Genomic DNA, 25,138 nt, shown 5'->3' on the forward strand with positions numbered 1-25,138 from the left:
AGGAAATCTGATTTTTTCTGTGAAAACTCTTGCTTATAAGATTCGTCAACTACTTTTAAAGGAAAATAAAAACGTTAACTAGGAAACATGGTATGTGCTGAACAAAGCATGGTTGCAGGCCAACGCCTGAAGTTCCTGTCTTTCAGGTCTCTCTCCTCCATTCTGCTGAGGTTCCCCAAACCAGGGATGTGGCCTGAATCACCTCTGCGGTTCCAGGATGGAGCAAGAGCCTGCTCGGTAGGTGTAGAATGAACAGTTGTTGAATTAATAATTGCAGGAATGCACAAATAAATGGGGAAATGAATGAGTGTGAAATGCACACAGGTCTGTTTGTTGCCCTGTGACTTTCTGCAGAGATGTTGGCTGGGATCATGCAGTGTTGGTTAGGATGGAAGTGACTGGGTGGGAGGAGGAGAGTAGGGTCAGTGGTTGGTGGAGTGAGCAGCAGGACAGGGCTTCGAAACAGAAGGGAGTCCACACTTGGGGGTCCTGCTTTGGCAGTGAGTTCCCTCATGACAGAAGGCGGTGGCAGGGGACTTCCCTGGTGGTCCAGTGGCTAAGACTCCATGCTCCCAAGGCAGGGGGCCTGGGTTTGATCCCTAGTCAGGGAACTAGATCCCACATGCCACAGCTAAGAGTTTGCATGCCACAGCTAAAAGACACTACATGCCCCAATGAAGATCAAAGATCTCATAACTAACAGCCTGTATAGCCAAAAAAAAAAAAAAAAAGGCATTGGTTGGCAGACCTCATGGTCCCAGGCTAACCCAGGCCTGGGTGAGGCCGAGGCTGAGTTGTAGAGGCCATGACCTGGGCAGGCTATTTTTGGCCTGGTCAATAAGTGCCCAGATCCCACCCAGCCTCCTCACTGCCAACCAAGGCCAGAGGTTGGAAGGAAAGGGTGGTGGGATTCAGAGCCTCCTGCGTGGGCATGAATTGGGACAGTTTTCCTGGTTCTGGACGGTGGGTATGGCTTCCTCAGCTGTGTTAAAAGCACACACGCCAACAAGGGAGCAGGCAGACGCTCAGCAGCTCTAGACCTATCAGTGAGCTTGGTCCCCTGAGGCCACGACCAAGAGGGGTCGGTATCCTTACCCCTTCTGCAGGGTTCCCATGTCTTAATCCTTTCCCCTGACTCCCTCTTGCTGTCTTCACTCATAATCTCTGTGATTTCTGGGAAATTTTCTTTCCCCATTTTCTGTTCCCTGGCTCCTGTTTTTCTGGTCCTTCTCCTCTCCTGTTTCTTGGGGAACCTGGTTTTTGTTCTCAGCGTGTCCCTGAAGTTCCAGATCCTTCCAGAAATTCCTGATGAATATCTCCGTGTGTCCCTGTTGACCTCCTCTGCCTGGCGGGAATCCCTCTGACACAGGAAATAAAGGGCTGTCACATTATCACCACGTTGGCATTCTAATGGCTGGCCTTGGGGTCCCTCTCCCTCACTAGCTTATTAACTCCTTTTACTCATCCCTGGGTGATTAACTGTCATCTGAGAGGCATCTGATAAACGTTTGCAGAGTAATACGTGACTGACATGGCTTTGATAGAAACTACGCTGAGAAGATGATCATTTCCTGTAATTAAGAAATTGTGCAGCTCGGGAAAATGCAGAGAAGGAAAATAAGGAAGTGGGGAGGGGTGAAGGAGATATGGAGATAAGGGAGAGTCCGCGGGTGAAAAGGTAGCCTGGGATGATCAGAGTTCGTGCTGCCCTCTTGTGGCCTACCTGTGTCAGGACAGCCTGCTGCGTTCCTTGGGCCCTGATTCTTAACCTTTCGGTTTTCAAGGCCCTTTCACGCTTCACAGTTTATTGAGTGTCTAAAAGAGTTTTTGTTTATATGGGTTGCATCTGCTATTATATACAATATTATACAATTTAAAATACTTATTAATTCACTTAAAATAGTATCAGTAAACCCCTTATCTATCAACATATTTTTAAAGTAAGAAATAATTATATTTTCAAAAAAAGGCTAGTGAGAACAATGATATCATTTGTTACATTTTTGCACACCTGTTTAATGTGTGGCTTATATGAAGACAAATGGACTTTTCTACGTCTGTAATCAGTTTGTTGTATGTGTTGTTTTCTTTTTCTTTTCTTATTTAAAATTTACTTTTAGTTGAAGGATAGTTGCTTTACAATATTGTATTGGTTTCTGCCGTATGTCAACATGAATTAGCCATAGGTATACATATGTCCCCTCTGTCGGGAAGCTCGCTCCCACCTCCCTCCCCATCCCAGGCCTCTAGGTTGTTACAGAGCCCTGGTTTGAGTTCTCTGAGTCACACAACAAATTCCCATTGGCTCTCTATTTCACACATGGTAGTGTATATGCTTCCATGTTACTCTCTCCATTTGTACCACCCTCTCCTTCCTCCCCACCCCACCCCACCCCACCCCATGTCCATTGTTCTCTACCTCTGCGTCTGCATTGCTGCCTGCGATTAGGTTCATCAGTACCGTCTTTCTAGATTCCATATGTATGTGTTAATATACGATATTTGTTTTTTGTTTGAAGATATGAAGACAATCAAACCTCACACAGATAAGTAGTTGGAAAGAGGAGAATATATTAATAGCCTTTAAAAGTTGTTGTTGAAATGGCAAACCACTCCAGTATTCTTGCCTGGAAAATCCCATGGACAGAGGAGCCTGGCAGGCTATAGTTCATAGGGTCTCAAAGAGTCAGATATGACGGAGCCTGCTGCTACGTCACGTCAGTCGTGTCCGACTCTGTGCGACCCCATAGGCGGCAGCCCACCAGGCTCCCATCCCTGGGATTCTCCAGGCAAGAATACTGGAGTGGGTTGCCATCTCCTTCTCCAGACTGAGCCTACACTCATATAAATAATTACAATAAAATTTTTTGTGAATATCCTTCTTTGATAATTCACCAAAACTCAACAAGCAGACGTTTTGAAAGGGTTATCCTAGAATCTCAGACCATATTAATGAATTCTTTGTTACATTAGAATTCATTGGTCTATCACGAAATATAAATCGGTCTCCTATGATTCTGTAACAATATACTGGTCATTTGGAAAAGATTGATTCACTGGGTTATCCACATCTTCCAAATGCTGACACATTTCATTACCTAATATATATACATATGTAAAAATCACACTTATTGATATCACCACTGATCTCATCAAGAAAATCTTTACGTTTTGAGAGACTGTCAAACTCAGGGTGGCAGAGCCAAATTTTTCAAAGTTTAATTTTTGCTTGAAAGTTCCAGTTTTATTACACTAACACAGCCTGTTGGTTTTCCTTGAAGTAAAAGTTTAACTCTGTTCATTTTCAAGATAAATGTCTGCATGAGTATCCATAATTGAGCTGTTATTTGTTCTTTCAAGTAAAAATGGTGTTTCTATGAAAAAAGTGGCTAGCTCACCTTACCTTTCGATCATGCAAGTGCTTTTCCTTGAGACAATCATGGTTGAGATCTAATAAAATGAATAGCTTTCATTGCTTTATCAAGAACATTTCTCAAGTGAAAAACATTTTTGTTTTGAAAGAATACAGCATGAGGAATGCAGTGACTGCTAGTGAAGTTTGCTGCCACCTCCCCGGTTCCCGCTAAGACACTAATAGTCTGACCTGCTGTGGTTCTAAGGTCACTGGTGTAAATATCAGCAGAGTGAGGAAGGGGAGGATCTGGGGATACTTGGTTGGTAGGAGGCTTCTTGTGGTGGGTGGTTCAGGGTATATTATTATGGACTGCAATGTTAAATCATGACTGGAGATAGTCATGACCTCATGGAGCCCCTGCAGGGTCTTAGGAACCCCCAGGCTCCTTGGAACATTCTTCGAGAACCACTGTCTCAGGCAATATGTTACTTGAAGCAGCTCGTGTGTCTGTCTGCTTTTCTTTTTCCTTCCTTCTTTTCCACAGAAGGTCTCTTGGAAGAAGCCAGGCTGGATGTGGGGCCTCCTGGCCCAGGTGAGGAGTGAGACAGGGACCCTCAGCAAGGTAGCTGCTCTGGCCAAGGGGGGTGAGAGATGGGGAGGTGACCAGGGTGGGGCTAATACTGGCTATTAGCAGGCCAGTTAGGATTTTGGTCCTAAGCGCACAGAACTAGAGAGAACTGCCTGCTCTGCTGTCTTCCCCCTCCTGACACCCTCTGTCCAGAACAAGTTTTTTCCCTCAGGGAGCCCCTCAGCCTGTTAGTCTCCAAGAATTTGCTGGTCTCAGGATGGACCTGGGCTCACCTGCTTCCCCTCCTCTCTCAGGCAGCCACCACCCACCCAGTCTCTGCTCAGGGTTCCCACCTCCCAAAGCCGTCTGCAGAATGGAACATTCTCCTCTCCCTAACTTGTTGCTCTGGGGGCCACAAGCCTCCTCTCTGAAAGCTTCACTGTTGGTCAGGCCTGGGAGGTGGAGGCCTGGGAGACAGTCTACAGGTTCAGGAAACCTCCAGGCCCTGCAGTATCAGTCCCCAGGCTACAGGTCTCCCTCCCCCTCATATATCTCTGAGGCTGCTACCACTTGTACTGGTGGCCCAAGATGAGATCAGGAAGTCCCCCACTCTGCTTCCCACCATCCCAGGGCCCTTCTTCCCAGCCCTGGGCCTTTGTGGGTCAACAGGGAGAACAGTAGATGGAATTAGGTATTCAAGGGGCCCCTTCGAGGGAGGTTTTCTGGGGACCCCGGGCCTCAGGGTGACTCCATAGCTTCACCAAGGACAACCTGTCCAGATTTGCGGTGTTCCCTGAAAAGGGTCCATTCAGTCGTCTCAGGAGGCTGCTCCACCCATGGAGAGGTGGGAGCCCCTGCAGGTCCCCATGGAGACACATGTCCTATTGCATGCACACAAGGTGTCATGTGACGCTTCCTCCACGAAGACTCAAGGGCTCCCGAGACCAGAGCCTCGGACTGTGGAGGAGACGTGGAACATGTGAGGTGATAACTGTGGCTTTGAGCTGAGAGTGGCTGAGGGGCTGGAGTATCCTGGCTTGTGGGAGGCTTCTTGGGTGGGTGACAGTCTGATGCAGAGGCGTGGGTGGTGGGTGAATGGTCCCCTTGGCCACAGAGTGGGAATCAGCTCTAGTGATAAGGACATGTGTGCATCACCTCCTGGGATGTACTTTTCTGCTTTATCTGCCTGCTGCTGGTGGGGCTGATGGAAAGGGGTGGGAGGTGGGGGTTGGGGAGCAACCTCCATCCAGAACCTTCAGACTCCTGGAGCAGATCTGTCCCCACAGGCAGAAAGTTCCCAGAGGTCAGGACGTGACCCCCAGGTCCCACAGGCACCCCTGGGTTCGCCAGGCTTCCTGGGAGCCTTGGGCAGCCGCACCCTTTCCCAGGGAGGAGGTATCTGGGATTATTCACAGGGCGGGTCCCTGCTGTCAACACCTGTCTGGTCTTGATTCTTCTCCGTGCTGTGGACTATAGAGGGAGCCGCTCAGAGCCTGGCCCTCCTCCTCGCCCCCTTTTTGTTAGGGCTCCTGGCCTTTCTCTTCTCTCTGAAAAGCCAGGGCCCAGTCTCCGTTCCCGGGGAGAGAGTGCCCTCTAGTGCCTGGGAGGGTGAAGACTGAGGAGGAGGGCAGGGTCAGAGGCCAATTCTGAAAGGAGGCCCTGCCAGCCAATGAGGGGTGAGCTGGCTGCAGCCTGACCTGTGGAGCTGGGAGAGCAAGGGACCCACAGGTATTTCTGAGTGTGTGTGTGTGTGTGTGTGTAGCTGTGTTTCTTCTTGAGAAGCCCTCTCTTATCAGAAGGACTGGACTCCACCAGATGGAGTGTAAAGATCAGGATTTTTGCTCTGCTCTGTTAATAGGCCCCTCCCCCTCCTCAACTCTTACATCCCCTCCTCTTCCCAATCGCAGTCTATTCCCAGCTGGGAAGAAATTCTCTGCATTAGACCCATCGAAGTGAGTTTGTATTTTTCCATTCTGCTACCCCTAGTCCTTGGTAGCTCAACTGGCAAAGAATCCGCTTGCAGTGCAGGAGACCCTGGTTAGATTCCTGGGTTGGGAAGATCCCCTGGAGAAGGGAATGGCTACTCACTCCAGAATTCTGGCCTGGAGAATCCCGTGGACAGAGGAGCCTGGCTGGCTACAGTCCATGGGGTCGCAAAGAGGAGGACACGACTAAGTAACCTTCACGTTCACTTTCACCCCTGGACCTTACAGCCCTCTTCTATGAGTGGGGGTTAGCAAGCCTAGATTGCAGGCTTGGTGCGAGGATTAAATAAAGCACATGTGAGTGTCTACTCAGGCCTCCCACATGGTGGGCACTCAATGAGATCTGGTTGCTCAGGGAAACAGGATGGGGGTGTTTCCTCATTCAATGAGCCCCTGACCTGTGCTGGGGACCCAGAGAAGCCTGTCCAGGTGCTAGCCTTCAGGAGGGCAGATGGGGCCATGCAGTAGGGTGGGTGCCCCGTTCGAGGGGTGAGCACAGTTGGGGTAACCATCATTGTCTTTCGTAGAGCTGAGATCTCTCCTGTGTCCTGGAATCACGTGAAGATGCTGTGGTGGCTTCTTGTCTTCTCCACTCTGGGTCTCGGGGCCTGGGGTGAGTTTTCTTCATTGGCTTAGAGAGTAACTAAGAAAGATCATTCTACAGTCTCATAATAGGAAATCTTTAAATGCCTGCTCTCCGTTAGGAGGATGGTAGGAAGCCAGAGTGGGAGGACAGCTTTGCATTTAGAGCACAGAACTTGGAGTCCATAGACCTGGATGCAAATCCTTGCCCTGCCTCCAGCAATGATTTTAAATAAGTTAGTCACCTCTTGAAACCTGAATTTTCCCACCTGAAGACTGACACAAAGTTATGATCTATATTTATTGTGAGAATAGAATGGGAAAATGCACTGCTGGAAGGACTTAGCACTTGAGCAATGGGGCAATGATTCTATTTGCAATATTATGTCAGCCTATGACTGGGGTTTATGGTTGTCAGTGAGAGAAAGTTCCTTCAGGGTGGGAATCTGTTGAAATCCCCAGAGTCCCTCCCACAGGAGCATGGACATAGCAAATGCCCCCAGAATTAATCCCAGAGGAACTGACTTGATTTGTGCAGAGAATTCCAGTCCCTTCTGGGCACAATCTGTCCCATTGCTTCCATTAGGCAAAATGCATACAAGGAAAGACTTTGTGGTTTTGAAGTGCCTGGATGCATTTCCAGGGGGTTTTTGTTGATTTTGCCAATTGTGTGTGGAGATGTGGCTCATGAGAAAAGGACAATATTTCCGACCCCCTGCCCTTGTCTGTTTAAAACTTCCTGGGAGGTTACCTGGAGCTGGTGTTGGAGAAAACCACGCCTCATGGTACTGCTGGAGGTGGTCCTCTGGCCCCATAGGGCTCCCTGAAAGGACTCAGAGATCTGGGGAGGTGGAGGGTTGTGGAGAGGAGCCTGAGCCGCTGCCACGGAGAGGACTGGTACTGGGGCTCTCTGAGGGCTGATGCGAAATGGAATGTTCCTTTACAGGTGATTCCTCCTGGGATAAAACACAAGATAAACACCCATTCGAGGGGCTTCAGGACTTGCTTGGCAACATCTCCCAGCTCATTGAAAAAGACAAACGGGGTCTCAGTGGTGAGGAGGTTTGAGGACCAGCTGGGTTTCTCTTGGGACCAGGCACTTAATGGTGGGATGGGGTGGTTGGGGCTAAGACACAGGAATACCTCCCTGGGTTGTCTTAGGCCTTGGCAGGGAGGGAAGGGGGGAAGGGGAAGTGGGAGTGCTGCTGGGAGGGGCCAGAAACCCAGGAAAGGGAGGTGCAGTCTGTGCGTGAAGGACCCCCTAGCCTGAGGTTGGAGACTCACACTTTGCCCTCAGGAGTCCCCGGACTGAAAGGGAGTCACGGGCCCTGCCTGGAGGGCCCCCCAGATTGAGGAGGAGATGCCCCGCTCCAGGAGCGCTGGGAGCAGGGTGAAGGAAGCAGAGTCCCGGAGGAAACTGTCAGTGGGCTTGGAGCACTTGGAGGGCAGTAGCGCTGGGGCAAAACTGAGAGGGGCCCCTGAGGGCTTTTCCTGGGGCAAATGGTGACACGAAAGGTTTCCTGGAGCAGAGCAGGGAGGGACCCTCAATCAGAGAAGGTCATCCAGGTGTGGGGGCCAAGCACCTAGGCTGCTCTGGGCGGGCGCAGTCCCTGCATTGGAGTGAGTAGTGAAATGGAAACATGGAGGCAAGAAGAGGAGGCTGTGCCCGCCTGCCCACAGAAGGCCTCCTCCTGCAGCCCTTCTGCAGCCACCACGGGGCAGAACTGGCCTCGGCTGGCACGTGTGGCCCAGGGGCCCGAGGTGGCAATAGTGGAGCAGGGTGTGCCCAGGGACACCTGCATGTCCCCTGCAGGTGTGTCCACCATGGTCTCTCGCAAGCAGTGGGGGGCAGACGCCGTCGGCTGCAGTGCCCAGCTGGCCCTGCCGGTGGGCTTCCTCATCACGCACCACGTCCCTGGGCTGGAATGTCACAACCAGACCTCGTGCAGTCAGAGGCTGCGGGAGCTGCAGGGCCATCACGTGCGCAACGGCTGGTGTGACATAGCCTACAAGTAAGAGGCTGGGCTGGGGGCATGTGACCCAGTGCTGCTAAGGGTGCCTCCCTCGCCCCTTCTCTTCTCTAACTGTTTCCCTCATTTTCTGGGTTGTGGTTGTACCTGGTTAATAATGAATGCAATGAAACAATATCCTATAAAATTCCAAAGCCTTTGAAATTTTCTGTGAGGTTCTTGACTTTGAGTTCTCTTGAAAGGAAGCAAGGAAGTTTAAGTGATGACTCTACTTTCCGTTCGCCTCCTAATGGTTCACGCAGCACATCCCAGGTTAGGAATGGCTTCCCCGTCTGTGGGTGCATGGGTGCGTTTGCCCCATGACAAAGTGTGAGGTTGGCTGGACGGGTGTCACCATCTCCATGTTACAGGCGGGGGCACCGAGGAAGGGATCGAGGTCACACTGCTGCTAAGTTGTTGCCCAAGCCCCTTTGCCATCTGATTCTTCCACTACAGTGTGCGTCGGGGCTTCCACCTCAATGAGGGAGGCATCCTCTTCTTCCCCTGCTGGTCACTCTAGCAGGCCCTCCCAGTGCCCAGAACCCAGTTCCTCAGCCCACCTCTGACTTCAGTTCATTGTGGACGATTCCTGTGTGTGGGAATGGCTTCCCACCTCAAGAGCACCTGCATCTCTCTGCTTTTCTGCTTCAGGCTTTCGTCCAAGTCCCTGACAGTGAACCCCCTGGAGGGCAGGCTTTGCGGCTAACTTCTTAGTCTCCAGCCGTCTGAAGGGACATTTTTAAGTACTTCTCTCCTTGAAAAGTCACATGTCAAGGAGCGGGGTGCTGAGCCCCGGGTGTCCATGGGGAAGCCAACATAATCCTTCACACTTTGTCGAGTTTCTTCCTGTCTCACTTCCCTGGCCCCTTCAGTCTGGCTTCTGGGGTCTCTTCCCAAATAAACTGACTGCGTCCACATCCTTGTTTGAGGTGCTGCCTCCTGAGAAGTCTAGGTAAGAGGTTACCCTGGCAGAGAGAAATCACACAAACAGCCTGTGTGGAGATCACAGACACGCAGCATTTTGGAAGGAGGAGGAGAGCCATGTTTGAGGAAATGTAGAGGCTGAGAACGATCTTATACTGTTTGGTTGGGTCTGGGGGAGCCTCTGGGTGGCAGCTCCAGGACCCCTTCCCTTTCAAGTGTGCAGGATGATTTATACAAAACCCAGCATCTGAACTGGGGATGGGGTGAGGAACACGGGAGTGGTCCTTCTAAGGATGAGTGGAAGTCACCTTGTCTATCCATTGTCTCAGATGAATCCATGCAAATTCCCTCTAGTGAACTTGGTTTGCCCCTTCTCCCTTAGGAGGCTAGGCTGGGGTTCCTCTTGCAGGGGTGTGCCTGGGGCCAGCCACCAAGCCTGGATTTCCCTCTCCACAGCTTCCTGGTTGGGGACGATGGCGGGGTGTATGAAGGTGTTGGCTGGAATGTCCAAGGTGTGCACACCCAGGGCTACAACAATATTTCCCTGGGCCTCGCCTTCTTTGGCACCAGCAAAGGTAATGGTCACCCCAGCTGTTCTTCTCCATAGAGTTAGCTAGTTCTTTTTCTCACGCTGTCTCTCCACCCTCCTCACACTGGTGATGACACACCCTCCCCTGCAATTCTCCTCTCCACTGACTTCTGTGAACGGTCTTCCTCTTCCTGCTCTGGCTTCCTCCCAGCCTCCTCGCCCCCTGGCCACCCCTCAGGGAAGGCTCTCCATCCTTCCTCCTGCACCCTGGTTCTGCTCCCTCTCTGGTCTTAGGAGGATCCGGGCTCCAACTCTCACTCCTGCATCAAAGACTAGAATACCTTCTCTCTAGCTCAGATGCTTCTGTAGTATCAGGCCTTGCTTCTGGCCAGACACTTCCTCCTTCCATCTCTCTCTCTGTCTCTCTGAGATTTTCTGTGCAATTTTTAAAAGCCATGTTGGGGCTGCAAACCCCAAGTCTCCTCCATGGTCCTCTAGTCTTATTGTCACCCTGCCCACCTGCATCCCAACATACATCTATTGAGTTTCTGAACGTTTACTGTTAATAAGTGGGCTTCCCTGGTGACTCAGTGATGAAGAACTCACCTGCAATGCAGGAGATGAGGGGTTCGACTCCTGGGTTGGGAATATCTCCTGGAGAAGGGAATGGCAGCCCATTCCAGTACTCTTGCCTGGGAAATCCCATGGACAGAGGAGCCTGGCAGGCTACAGTCCATGGGGCCTCAAATGAGTCAGACATGATTTTGCGACTAAATAACAACAACAGTTAGCAAACATCTAGTTTCTCATGGCCCCCTCCCAATATCTTTTGAGATGGCCCAGATAAGTTTCATGACTACTATTACAGTGTGTACAGCCTAAGTTTCAGACAGGTAAGTGACCCAGGTGACATAGTCGTAAGGAGAGGTATCAGAACACAAGCTCATCCCTTCCATTTCTGCTCCAGGGCAGCTTCAGGTTTGCCAGAGGAGTCTTGATGTTCAACTTGGTTGGTTTCCATGACCAATCTTTGCCCCTGGGTGTTACCTTGTGAGCTGTGGGATCTTGAGCTCAGTACTTCTTGGCAACCTCAAGTTCCTCTTTATGAACAGTGGGGTTCATCATAGCATCTGCCTCACAGGCTTGATGTGAGGATTACAGCAGTCACTGCAGACAGAGGGGCTGGCACATGCCTGGAAGGGCCCTAGTGATGGGAAACCCTCACGCAGCCAGGGGGCGTTAGTGAGCACGGGGCTGCCATCCAGCTCTTCCCCAGGGAGACAGATAAACGAAGTCTCGGTGGGTCTTTGGGAAAGGTCTTTCCAGTCACCAAAGCTCTGTCCAGGCGGACCCTTGAGTTCCAAGCTGTCCGACGCTCAGGATGAGCCTGTGCCCCTTCCTCCCCCTTCAACAGCTATGCGGGGGCTGGCAGGACATCTCGTCCTCCCCCACAGAACTCTGCAACTCAGGCCAGATCGAGGCTTCCTAAGGATCACTGTCTTTCAGGCCACAGCCCTAGCCCTGCAGCCCTGTCAGCCATGGAAGGTTTGATCTCCTCTGCTGTCCGCAAGGGCCACCTGTCACCCGTGTATGTTCAGCCACTCTTTGTGAAAGGAGAGAGCTGCCTGTCCCCTCAGCAGAATGCAAGTGTCAAGGAAGGTAAGACTTTCACTCTTATTTTATTTTATTTTTTTTCATTTATTTTTATTAGTTGGAGGCTAATTGCTTTAGAATATTGTAGTGGTTTTTGCCATACATTGACATGAATCAGCCATGGATTTACATGTGTTCCCCATCCTGATCCCCCCTCCCACCTCCCTCCCCATTCCCAGTTCGATGCATGAGACAAGTGCTCAGGGCTGGTGCACTGGGAAGACCCAAAAGACTTTCAATCTTAAAAAAAAACACTTTTTTTTTTGGCAGTGCTGCATGGCATGTGAGATCTTAGTTCCCTGACCAGGGATCAAACTCATGTTGCTTGTTTTGGAAGTATGGAGTGTTAATCACTGAACCACCAGGGAAGTCCCTAAGACCTTGAGTCTTACTGGACCTCCCTCCAGATTCACTCCCACTCACTTTCAAATGCCACTGGATGTGACTTTTTCAGTCAGGCTCTCACTGGAGTTGTTCTTTTTTTTTTTTCTAAATTATTTTTTAATTGGTGGAAAATTGCTTTACAATTTTGTGTTGGTTTCTGCCATAAAATAATGTGAATCAGTCATAGTTATATATACCCCTTCCCCCCTCCCACCCCTCTAGGTCATCACAATGTGCCAGGCTGGGCTTTCTGAGTTATTTAGCAACTTCCCGCTGTCTATTTTACCGATGGTAGTGTGTATGTGTCTATGCTACTTTCTCGATTTGTCCCACCCTCATCTTACCCTGCTGTGTGAACAAGTCTGTTCTCTACTAGGTTCATCAGTACCATTCTTCTAGATTCCATATATATATATTACTATATGATACCTAGTTTTCTCTTTCTGCCTTACTTCACTCTGTATAAGAAGCTCTAGGTTTATCCATCTCACTACTACTGATTCAGATTCATTACTTGTTATGGCTGAATAATATTCCATTGCATAAATGTATCACAACTTTTTTTTTTAATACAAATTCATCTGTTGATGGACATCTAGGTTGCTTCCATGTCTTGGCTATTGTAAATATTGCTTCAGTGAACATTGGGGTACTTGTCTCTTTTATAACTGTGGTTTTCTTTGGGGTATATGCCCAGTAGTGGAATTTCTGTGTCATGTGGTAGATTTATTCCTAGATACTTAAGGAATCTCCATACTATTCCATTTGTTTTCCATAATGGCTGTATCTATTTACATTCCCACCAACAGTGCAGGAGGGTTCCCTTTTCTCCATACCTTCTCCAGCATTTACTGTGTGTAGATTTTTTGATGATGGCTATTCTGACAGGTATGAGTGATACATCACAGTAGTTTCGATTTGTGTTTTTCTCATGAGTGATGTTGAGCATCTTTTCATGTGTTTATTTGCCATCTGCATGTCTTCTTTGGAGAAATGTCTGCCATTTTTTTTATTGGGTTGCTTGTTTTTCTGATATTGAGCTGTATGAGCTGCTCATGTATTTTGGAGGTTAACCCTTTGTCTGGGGAAACAGAAGAAACAGTGGCAGACTTTGTTCTTTTGGGCTCCAAAATCACTGCAGATGGTGACTGCAGCCATGAAATTAAAAGAAACTTGCTCCTTGGAAGGAAATTTATGACCAACCTAGACAACATATTAAAAAGCATAGACATTACTTTGCCAACAAGGGTCCATCTAGTCAAGGCTATGGTTTTTCCAGTAGTCATGTATGGATGTGAGAGTTGGACTATAAAGAAAGCTGAGAGCTGAAGAATTGATGCTTTTGAACTGTGGTGTTGGAGAAGACTCTTGAGAGTCCCTTGGGCTGCAAGGAGATCCAATCAGTCCATCCTAAAGGAAATCAGTCCTGAATATTCATTGAAAGGACTGATGTTGAAGCTGAAACTCCAATACTTTGGCCACCTGATGTGAAGAACTGATTGATTTGAAAAGACCCTGAGGCTGGGAAAGATTGAAGGTGGAAGTAGAAGGGGACAACAGAGGATGAGATTGTTGGATGGCATCACCAACTCAATGGACATGAGTTTGAGTAAACTCTGGGAATTGGTGATGGACAGGGAGACCTGGCATGCTAAAGTCCATGGGGTCACAAAGAGTTGGACACGACTGAGTGATTGAACTGAAGTGAGCTGAACCCTTTGTCAGTTGCTTCATTTGCAATTATTTTCTCCCATTCTGCAGTTTCTCTTTTCATGTTGTCTATAGTTTCCTTTGTTGTGCAAAAGCTTTTAAGTTTTATTAGTTTCCACTTGTTTATTTTTGTTTATATTTCCATTAATTTAGGAGGTGGGTCGGAGAGAATCTTGCTGCAATTTATGTCAGAGTGTACTGTCTATGTTTTCCTCTAAGAGCTTTATAGTTTCTGGCCTTACATTTAAGCCTTTAATCCATTTTGAGTTTATTTTTGTGTATGGTGTTAGGAAGTGTTCTAATTTCATTCTTTTACACGTAGCTGTCCAGTTTTTCCAGCACCACTTATTGAAGAGGTTGTCTTTTTCACTGGAGGCAATTGGTCACCCAACTCTCTGAAACCTCAGGGCTGGCAAACCTTGCGAGGGCCCCTCCAGGTCACCTACTTGTCCCTCGGATTCCTAGAATGATAGAGGCATGGCATTCTGCATAGTCTACTGTGTGTTCACTCATTTCTACATCGGTTATTTACGGAGCACCTGCTCGTCACTGAGGCTGTATCAAGAAAGTAAACAACACAACAGCCGTGCCCTCATGAAGTTTCAATCAGGATGGCAGAGAAGCACAATAAGAACACAAACACGTAAAATAGTTGGCATGTTACATGGTGAAATGGTGACAAGTGCTATGAAGGGAAAAAAGCCTGGAGAGGGATAGGATATACAAACACAAAGTGCAAATACACCTCTTTCTGAACACAAAAATTATCAACAGAAGCGCATTAGCAGATCAAAGAGCTTAAGGGATTACTTGTATTGACTTAAAGGAAGAGTTTAACACAACTCAAGGAAGATTAAAAGCAGATTTGGAGTTTAACAAGCAGCGACCTCAAAACCAGTACAGTTAGAAGGGAGTTTCCTGGCGGTCCAGTGGTTAGGACTCTGTGCTTTCGTTGCTGGGGGCCCCGGTGTGGTCCCCGGTTAGGAAACTTAGATCCCCCAAGCCATATGGTGTGGCCTAAACAAACAGTATAGTTGATAGGCACTATTAACCTTTTCTTGGACTTAATAGAATTTTAAAGAAAATTGGAATTTTGTATTAGACCTTGGAGTGAATTTGATCTCTGACTTTGGATGGTGTCGTCTGCCAGTATTAATAATTGTTTACACTGACAGAGTTTTGTGGACGACAAGTGATTCTTAAAGACATGTTTTCAGATGAAAATTCAATTGATTTCTCCAAAAAGACCCTGTTACAGATACATATACACACACGTACACACACATGACAGTTGTTCCGATAAATAAGCACACTTTGCACTAAGAATAAAGCATCCATGTCCCCTCAAGATCAACATTCCCATTGTCCTTTGGGTTCTGATTTTTGGGGTTTCAACTGGTGATTCTTGGCTCCTGCATCTTGGAAGGCAATTCCTGTTCCCAGATGGGCCACCGGGAGCTGCTGGGCTCTCCAGGTCCGAAGTCATGGTCAGGGCAGGATGCCGAGAGGGTGGGCAGGATGTTCAGTAGTAAGGTGGGTGACCTGAGTGGGCACAATGAATCCTCACATACATGTTTTTGCCCCACTGCAGCTTGCCCACTTATTGTCCAGCGGTCTGCTTGGGATGCCAGGGAGGCCCACTGCTCCAAGATGAACCAGCCGGCTCAGTATGTCATCATCATCCACACCATGGGGCGAACCTGCAACAAGTCTGATGAATGCCGCGTGCTGGTCCAAGACATCCAGTCCTTCTTCATGGATAGATCAGACTCGTGTGATATTGGGTACAAGTAAGTGTGCCTGAGGCTGTGAAGGCTTCTCTTCCCATGGTGGTGTATACTGAGCCTGTGAAAGGAGTGGGAAGAGGAGCTAATATTTACTGAGAGCCCAGCATAGGAGAGGCGGTCCTTCTCACTCACAGATTCCTCACCAAGCCCTGGGTGGGCCTTATTTAAGAGGTAGCTAAAGGGTGGTCATCTCCCTTGGGCACATTCTCAAAATGTGTGTCTTTATTATTTTAACTGAAGTATAGCTGTTTATAATGTTTTGTAAGTTTCAAATGTACAGCAAAGTGGTTCAGTTTTATACATACATATATATTCTTTTTCAGATTCTTTTCCCTTATAGGTTATTCAGTTCAGTTCAGTTCAGTTCAGTTCAGTCCAGTCACTCAGTTGTGTCTGACACTTTGAGACCCCATGGACTGCAGCATGCCAGGCTTCCCTGTCCATCACCAACTCCCAGAGCTTGCTCAAACTCATGTCCATCGAGTCCATGATGTCATCCAACCATCTCATCCTCTGTCATCCCCTTCTCCTCCTGTCTTCAATCTTTTCCAACTTTAGGGTCTTTTCAAATGAGTCAGTTCTTCACATTGGGTGGCCAAAGGATTGGAGCTTCAGCTTTAGCATCAGTCCTTCCAATGAATATTCAGGACTGATTTCCTTTAGGATTGACTGGTTTGATCTCCTTGCTGTGCAAGGGACTCTCAAGGGTCTTCTCCAATACCACAGTTCAAAAGCATCAATTCTTCAGTGCTCAGCTTTCTTTATGGTCCAACCCAAATATACGTGACTACTGGAAAAACCATAGCTTGGACGATATGGACCTTTGTTAGCAAAGTAATGTCTCTGCTTTTTAATATGCTATCTAAATTGGTCATAGCTTTTCTTTCAATGAGCAAGTGTCTTTTAATTTCATGGCTGCAGTCACCATCTGCAGTGATTTTGGAGCCCAAGACAATAAAGTCTGTCACTGTTTCCATTGTTTCCCCATCTATTTGCCAAGAAGTGATGGGGCCAGATGCCATGGTCTTAGTTTTTTTAAAGTTGAGTTTTAAGCCAACTTTTCCACTCTCCTCTTTCACTTTCATCAAGAGGCTCTTTAGTTCCTCTTTGCTTTCGGCCAAAATGGTAGTGTCATCTGCATATCTGAGGTTATTGATATTTCTCCCAGTAATCTTGATTCCAGCTTGTGCTTCATCCAGTCTGGCATTTTTCATGATGTACTCTGCATATAAGTTAAATAAGCAGGGTGACAATATACAGCCTTGATATACTCCTTTCCCAATTTGGAACCAGTCAGTTGTTTAATGTCCAGTTCTTCCTGTTGCTTCTTGATCTGCATACAGATTTCTCAGGAGGCAGGCAAAGTGGTCTGGTATTCCCATCTCTTTAAGAATTTTCCACAGTTTGTTGTGATCCACACAGTCAAAAGCTTTAACATAGTCAATGAAGCAGAAGTAGATATTTTTCTGAAACTCTCTCGCTTTTTCTATGATTCAATGGATGTTGGCAATTTGATTTCTGGTTCCTCTGATTTTTCTAAATCCAGCTTGAACATCTGGAAGTTCTCAGTTCACATACTGTTGGAGCCTCACTTGGAGAATTTTGAGCATTCTCTTTGCTAATGTGTGAACTCTTTGCTAATGTGTGAGATGTGTGCAATTGTGCGGTAGTTTGAACATTCTTTGGCATTGCCTTTCTTTGGGATTGGGATGAAAACTGACCTTTTCCAGTCCTGTGGCCACTGCTGAGTTTTTCAAATTTGCTGACATATTTACTGCAACACTTTAACAGCATAATCTTTTAAGATTTGAAATAGCTCAACTGGAATTCTATCACCTCCACTAGCTTTGTTCATATTAATGCTTCCTAACACCCATTTGACTTCGGACTCCAGGATGTCTGACTCTATGTGAATGATCACACCATCGTGGTTGTTTGGGTCATGAAGATCTTTTTTTTGTATAGTTCTTCTGTGTATTCTTGCCACCTCTTCTTAATATCTTCTGCTTTTGCTATCTGTTAGGTCCATATGATTTCTGTCCTTTATTATGCCCATCTTTGCATGAAATGTTCCCTTGGTATCTCTGATTTTCTTGAAGAGATTTCTAGTCTTTCCCATTCTATTGTTTCCCTCTACTTCTCTGCATTGATCGCTGAGGAAGGCTTTCTTATCTCTCCTTGCTATTCTTTGGAACTCTGCATTTGGATGAGTATATTTTTCCTTTTCTTCTTTGCCTTTAGCTTCTCTTCTTCTCTCAGCTATTTGTAAGACCTCCTTGGACAACCGTTTTGCCTTTTTTGCATTTCTTTTTCTTGGGGACGGTCTTGATCACCACCTCCTGTACAGTGTCACGAACCTCCATCCATAGTTCTTCAGGCACTCTATCAAATCTAATCCCTTGAATCTATTTGTCACTTCCACTGTATAATCCTAAGGGATTTGATTTAGGTCATACCTGAATGCTCTAGTGGTTTTCCCTACTTTCTTCAATTTAAGTCTGAATTTGGCAATAAAAATTCATAGTCTGAGCCACAGTCAGCTCCTGGTCTTGTTTTTGCTGAGTGTATAGAGCTTTGCCATCTTCGGCTGCAAAGAATATAATCTATCTGATTTTGTTATTGACTATCTGGTGATGTCCATGTGTAGAGTCATCTCTTGTGTGTTGGAAGAGGGTGCTTGTTATGACCACACAATATTAAGTATAGTTCTCTGTGCTATAGGGTAGGTCTTTGTTGGTTATCTCCTTTATGGACAGTAGTGTGAATGTGTGTCCTTTTGAAAGGTCAGATATTGACATGATGGAGACCAAGGCTCTGCTGAAAAGGTACTAATAGGACATCAAATGCAGGGAAGATTGTAAAACCTGTAGAAAGGAGCATCTAAAGATTATGCCTTTTTCACATAATCACCTCCCACTCCTCAGCTTAGGCTCTGTCTCTCAGTTCAGCCCCAACCTGAAGTTTGTCTCCCTCATGTTAGACTCTCCTTTGCATCTGGAAAGCATCATTCTCCTTGGGGAGGACATCTTTCCTTACACAGGAAGATGAGGTGACGGGGAGCAGCCAGAGAAGAAGCAACTGGGAGAGTGCAGTGCGACAGAAGCTAAGAATGTTTGAAGAGGTGGGAATTGGCAGGGCCTCTGGAACAGAGAGGTCAGGGAAGGCAAGGTCAGGGAAGTGTTCTCCTGGCCAGATAGTACCTTTGGATTTCTCTAATGGCAAAGTCTGTAATCCGTTTTTAAAGAACACACGGACCTAACAGAAGAGTGGAGACTTCTTGAAGGATGCTTTCAGAGACTGAAGATAAGATGTTTGGGGTTAGATACTATCTAATATCTTGGACTTAGCATCTGAACAACAACAACAACAACGTCCTATCAGAAACAATTGCACAGAATTTTAAACCTTAGGGTGGGTCTCTACTAACGCAGATGGCATATTTGTGCACGTGAATCAAAGGAGCCCTAATGGAGCTGGATTTTAATCCCTACTTGTCCCCAAGCCCAGGACAGCTATGTACAGGGACTCTGCCTTAGATGGATTTACCACTGCTTGATACGTACTCCTGGGCTGACTGCCTCTCCTCTCTCCAATCCCTGGTAGTAACATCGTTTTCAAGGTAGGAGGAAACTTTTCCTCCAACATCTATTACCTGTCAGGATGTGTTTTGCTGGGCCCTGCTCTGCAGAATTATTCCCAGTAGGAGGAGGGAATGGTGGGATTTTTTACCAAGATCAGGAGCCCAGCAAGGGGAATAGGTGGGTCCAGGTGTGGGTTCATGGTCTTTCTGGATGGCAGCTGAATCAAGGAAGTAGATGGGTTAGTCCTGGGACAATGTGTCAAGAAGAGGGGAGTTAGGGTCACATCCTGAGGAAACCCCCATATGCAGGGAAGGACATAGGAAGATGAGGTGATGAGGAGCAACCAGAGAAGAAGCAACTGGGAGAGTGTGGTGCGATGGAAACTAAGAATGTTTGAAGTCAGGGATTGGCAGGGCCTCCCGAACAGAGAGGCCAGGGAAGGCAAGGCTGGGGAGGTGCTCTTTGTTTGTTCTTAGTCGTGGGGAGGCGTAGGTCATCTGTGGGCAACAGTTTCACTGGTGAGGTAGGGCTGCAGGGGTTGAAAGCTGTCACTCTTCCTAGTCTGTGAGCTACCTGCGACAGTGGTGCTGTGCTGAGGCCCATGGGCTCATGAGAGGATTGTTGTTAAGAATTTTGTCAAATCATTGGTAGGCTGAGATCAACCATGGTTGGATATCAATAAAAGCTATAGATCAGGGCTGCGGTCCATGTCCCTTGCCCATGAGAGCTGGCTGACCAGCATGACACTGGTCATGCTGGTTACACTGTGTTTAGAACTTTATTTGTTACACAGTGTTTAGGACTTGATAAGCTAATTAATGTCTGATGAGTAGACAAGAATGAATGAATGAATGGGACAGTCTCAGAGTGCCTCTCTTTCATGTCCTTCTCCATCTCCCCTGGCTGTCTTCTAGCTTCCTTGTGGGCCAGGATGGCATCATCTATGAAGGAGTAGGCTGGAGTGTCCAAGGCTCCCACACCCCCGGCTACAATGACATTGCCCTGGGCCTCGCCTTTATGGGCACCTTCTCTGGTAAGTGGATGCTTTGGGCAGTAGTGGTCATTGTGTGGTATTTGAGGGAAAGCGTCAGACGTGAAAGACAGTGGTGTCAGACACAGGTATCATCTTAGTGGCTGTGTGTGCTGGATTTAAATGGTAGCCCACTCCAGTGTTCCTGCCTGGAGAATCCCAGGGATGGAGGAGCCTGGTGGGCTGCCATCTATGGGGTCGCACAGAGTCGGACACAACTGAAGAGACTTAGCAGCAGCAGCAGCAGCAGTGTTAGATTTACCCAGCTTCAGATTTAACGTTGAACTAATTCAGTGTGACAGGTGGCCTCTGAGACAGAATTCCACCCTAAATTTACATCTTTCACACCCAAACAAATGCCTCTCTCTTCTGATATCCAAGACACATTAGACAAGGAAAGAAGATCTTTGTGTATGTTTCTGATAAGTTTTACCATGACATCCATGTGTGGACACTTGCCTTATTTGCCAAACGCACAGATGAGCCCTGTCTCTGCATCCAGAGTGCACGCTGAGAATTGCCATTGCTCAGAGATTTGATCAGAGTTTGTTTAAGCTCAGGGGCCTTTTGTGGAATCTCTGGGAGGAGAAGGCTATGTCACTGGGGGCTAATATTAAATTGGGCCTTGGATAGGGGAAGGTGTGAGCCAGGAATATGCCTGGAGATGATGCTGGTCATGTGAAGGTGAAGAAAACACTACATGGCTAATGCAGGATTGCTCAACCACAGCATTATCAACATTTCAGGTCAGATAATTCACTGGTGCTGAGGAATCTAAAGTCTCGACTTGGTTTTCTGTCTGTAAAGTGGAATATACCAGTTTGGTGGTAAAGGTGGGTTAGGGGGATCGAGGAGTGTGTCCTGCCCTGGAACAAGCTTGGGAATCCTATAACTGATGAGTCCACTGTGTTTTGCAGGTTCCCCGCCCAATGCCGCAGCACTGGAGGCAGCCCAGAACCTGATCCAGTGTTCCGTGGTCAAGGGGCACCTGGTCCCCAACTACCTGCTGCTGGGGCACAGTGATGTGACCAACGTTCAATCTCCTGGGCGGGCTTTGTACAACATCATTAAGACTTGGCCTCATTTCAGACACTAGGGAGCCCCTTTTTCTCCCAAGACCATCCCCTTCCCCAACCCCACCTGCTGGTCCGCCTCTTCCTCTCCATTCTGATTCAACACCTGTGTCCTCTCCTTGCCAACCCCATCCTGTCCCTCCTGTCTCAGGTTAGTATGGTCATTTCCTGCCAGCATCTCCCAGAGTCCCTTAAACCGTGTAGTTGGATGCTCCCAGCCCTCTGAGTCTGGGCCCAGTCTTCCTCTTTCCCCACCTTCCTCTCCCTGCCACCCATGTGTTCAGCCAGGCGAGCTTTCTTGTCCCCGGTGCACACCCCTCTCCTGGTGTGCCTTCCCCCGCCGTCCGCCTGGCAGCCCCAGCCTCACACGTCCCAGCCCCTCCTCTCTGTTCACTCACTGCCTTGGCCTGATTTGGATGCAGCCCTCATTTCAGGGCAGTGATTGTTTACAGACATTCTCTCCACTGGGTTGTGAGGTTGCCCAGTTTAATTCATGTCTGTGTCTTCAGTTCTTCAGCAGTGTCTAGAATTCAGAAGATAAGCAGATATTTATTGGAGAAATGGATGAATAAAGGGGAGTGGGCCAAGTCCCTGCTCCCCTTTCCAATTTGCTGGACATACCCTCTTTGGGCAAGATTTGCTGGACCTCGGACAGTCCCCCATCCTGCCAGCATTCTCTCTGTTCCATTCTTTTCCAATCCGAGGCTCAGAACTGGCTCTGGTTGCTTGTTTCTAATGGCGGCTGTGTCTCTAGGGTCCCATGTCCCCATCCTTCCACACCCCTGTGAGGACAGGACCGTGTACTACTCCAGGTCCAGCCCAGGCTGTGTCCACACAGGCCATCCAGCACCTCCCCACATAGGAGATGCTCATAGATAAAAAAACTATAAACTAGCACCTCAGATCCAGCTAAAAGTATCAAGAAAATCATGTAAGATAGGAAAGAAAAATTAACTAGAAGTGTAAAATAGGAGAAATCGGGTAATAGAACTCATGAGAGAGTAAGAAATATAGTAACCATTTCAGAAATGACCAGGTAAAAGAAAGAAGATAAAAAGTCAATGCACATAACATATAATACCTTAGAAGAAAACGAAGATCAAATGAAGGAAAAAATTAAAAATCCAAAAGAAATAAAAAACAAGAGTAAAACAACTAGAGGGAAAGTAACCAATATAGTTGATAAGCAAAGAAGTTACAAGGTATATATAATTGAAGTCCCTAAACAAGAAAACTAAAATAAGGGAATAGGACAAATACTAAAAACTAATTCTAGAAGACCTTCCTGAAAAAAAAGTTTTGAAAATTTGCTTTTACTTTGTTTTGTATTTAAAAAGAATGACTCACAATGATGAATTACAGGGTATATTAGGCTAATGGGTTTTCAATAAAACATTTCCTTTGGGCATTCAGGATAAAAACCAAAAATGTGACAAATGAGAGAGAAAAATGTCATCAGACTTTTTGACAACATTTTCAGCTAGGAAAAAATGGAAGAATATATTTAAAATATAAGGAAAAAATGTGATAATATGATCCAAGGGTTTTATATTCAATAAAATTGAGTTTCAAATACAAAGGTTACAAATATGCTCTCATCAACATGTAAAAACTCTGGGAATATAGTCTCATGAACCCTTCCTTAGGAGTCTACAAGATAATGACCTCAAACAACCAAAATAAGACATTAATATAATGACCAGAGATGAATATTAATGTATGTGTTTTTGTAAATTAAGACTAGATGAGGATTATCAAAGTGAGAGTATAGTATGTAATGGTTGTGAGTGCTAACAATGTAGCAGATTACAGAACTGAAAAAAATGTGGAAGGAACGAGAAGAGTGTCTGCAAATTGACTTTTAATCTATTTAGTAATTATATTGTTGGTGCTAATCTTTGTGTTATTTTTATATGAAAGTTTACTGTGAGATGTGGGATCAAACAAATGAGCTAATATGTGATATTCTAATTCCATCATCCCCAGTGTTTTTGAAAGTAAGATTCTCAGGGTGGAAAAAGGAGATGCAGACTAACCTAGAAGAGGTAAAGTAATATACCAGAGCCCTGGATTTGAATTGAAAATATAAGGATAAACTCACGAGGTACTTATGAACTCATGAAGTGTTTCATCTTAACATTTTTAACCACTGTCTGGTGAAGATGTCTGGAAACTCTGATCAATCCAGTAGCAATAAGTTAGCATAAGATTGTGAGCTGAAATTACAATATCCCAATAAAAGAAATCAAAAGTTCTTGGAGAAACAACTGATTTTGTGTCTGGGGATAGAAAATGTGCAAGATAAGTGTGAAACATTTTCTTATATCAGATAACAATGAAGCCAAAAAACATTTTCTCAGTTTGGGTCAAAAGGTCTTGGGAGACTGCTGCCCAATGGGAGAATTCCAATGTCTACTATCTACCCTATGGGACAAGCTGAGCATTGAGAGCAATTTCTATGGTTTGAGCTCATTAAATTTAAATTCATAAGTTCATAATGATACAAAATGCCTAACTGATCACCTTTGGAATACCTGAATCCACTTATTATTTGAAAACCTGTAAAAAGGGGAAAGAAAAAGCACCTATTCTGCTCTTCCTATACAAGGAACATAAGTGAATAACCAAATGGTAGAGAAACTTCACCAAACTTCACCAGTGTTCACACATCAAGTGTAAATTTCCTGGTGGTTGGTGAAAAGGCCTCAAAGTCATGTCAGACACTAACCAGTTACTGAGCCACGTGCGTTTCATTTAGAGTTACCCTTACAACATGACATTTTTAAAGGATACTGTTGGGTGATTGTTACTTGCGATGGGAGGACAGAGGTTCTTGGAGAAATAATTGATTCCAAGTCTGGGATAGGAAATATACAAGATACATATGTGATCTATGGACAGTTCAGAGTATGCCTATCCCCACAGAAATGTTGGGGAAGCTCGGCTTAGATCTTAGTTACTGTGAGGCCAAATTTATATGTTCTCTTTTTACTTTCACATCAAATAATGATGATATTGAAATACCTTGGGCTAGGCTAGTTGACAAGGGATGGGAACTTAACATTGCAAGTAAGAACTTAGAACACTGTGGTTATAATAAGGTAAAGAATCAAATGTCCAAATATCTTTAGGGTGTTTAGAGTAAAGGTGAACCTCTTGTTTTCATATAGTACATGGTTGTTTCATCTGTAGGTGCTCTGGAGTGAGGAGAACTTGCCAGGGAACTGACACACGGATTCACCAAGTCCCTCCCTTCCTCAAGAGGAGAGATCCAGGCAGGAGAGATCCTTCCTTGCAAGAAGAAGAGGGCTGGAGGGAGGTGGTTTGTGCTCTAGGAGTCATGGAGCTGTGAACCTCAGGGTCTTCTCATATGCATTCACTCTTCCCCTCTACTTCTTGGGAAACATCTGTTCATCTTTTATGCCCTAATTCCAGCATCACTTTCTCACAAATGTGCTCGGTGCCCTGCTCTTTTCCACACAGCACCATCATCATTAGAGATGTTGTGTTCATTTGATTGCTTTGCGCCTCTCTTTCCCACCAGGATGCAGACCTCATGGGGCAGACATGGTGTGTTTTTCTCCCAGGAATATCCCCAGTTCCTAATATGGTGTCAGGAGCACTGGGTCACCCTGCTAGCTCAATATTTGTTTCACAAATCAAGTATAAATGTTCTCGATTTCTGGATTGTGAGAAGGATCTCATATTCCAGTTACTACAGATTGAATTTTGCTATAGATTGGTTTTTCTAGTAGTTTGTATGGATGTGAGAGCTGGACTCTAAGGAAGGCTGAAAGCCAAAGAATTGGTGCTTTTGAACTGTGGTGTTGGAGAAGACTCTTGAGAGTCCCTTGGACTGCAAGGAGATCCAACCAGTCAATCTCCTTTAGGAGATCAACCCTGGGTGTTCATTGGAAGGCCTGATGCTGAAGTTGAAACTCCAATACTTTGGCTACCTGATGTGAAGA

At 46.4% G+C, this 25,138-nt stretch overlaps 1 protein-coding gene across 6 annotated transcripts; it reads left to right on the forward strand.

Moving 5' to 3' along the window:
* Positions 1-155: 155 nt before the first annotated feature.
* On the forward strand, positions 156-23,424 carry PGLYRP4 (peptidoglycan recognition protein 4). Of its 6 annotated transcripts, XM_043877749.1 has the most exons (11): positions 156-237; positions 3,900-3,947; positions 4,823-5,651; positions 6,436-6,521; positions 7,437-7,544; positions 8,304-8,502; positions 9,880-9,998; positions 11,459-11,611; positions 15,291-15,489; positions 19,982-20,100; positions 21,015-23,424. In XM_043877749.1, exons 4-11 carry the CDS (start codon positions 6,473-6,475, stop codon positions 21,191-21,193), a joined length of 1,125 nt encoding a protein of 374 aa, XP_043733684.1. In that variant the 5' UTR covers positions 156-237; positions 3,900-3,947; positions 4,823-5,651; positions 6,436-6,472; the 3' UTR covers positions 21,194-23,424. The 6 variants fall into 6 exon arrangements, with proteins under 6 accessions (XP_043733684.1, XP_043733683.1, XP_043733686.1 ...); XM_043877748.1 differs by having other exon boundaries at positions 3,900-5,651; XM_043877751.1 differs by lacking the exon at positions 3,900-3,947 and having other exon boundaries at positions 187-237; positions 5,479-5,651.
* Positions 23,425-25,138: the final 1,714 nt, after the last annotated feature.

Source organism: Cervus elaphus, chromosome 20, assembly GCF_910594005.1.
Source record: "Cervus elaphus chromosome 20, mCerEla1.1, whole genome shotgun sequence".
Taxonomy (NCBI): domain Eukaryota; kingdom Metazoa; phylum Chordata; class Mammalia; order Artiodactyla; family Cervidae; genus Cervus; species Cervus elaphus.

Excerpts from the sequence above, each read along its gene's own strand:
- PGLYRP4 (XM_043877748.1), top strand. The coding sequence starts at position 6,473 with ATGCTGTGGTGGCTTCTTGTCTTCTCCACTCTGGGTCTCGGGGCCTGG. Across the intron at positions 7,545-8,303 it reads AGACAAACGGGGTCTCAGTG|GTGTGTCCACCATGGTCTCT; the intron begins GTGAGGAGGTTT and ends TGTCCCCTGCAG. Across the intron at positions 8,503-9,879 it reads TGGTGTGACATAGCCTACAA|CTTCCTGGTTGGGGACGATG; the intron begins GTAAGAGGCTGG and ends CCCTCTCCACAG.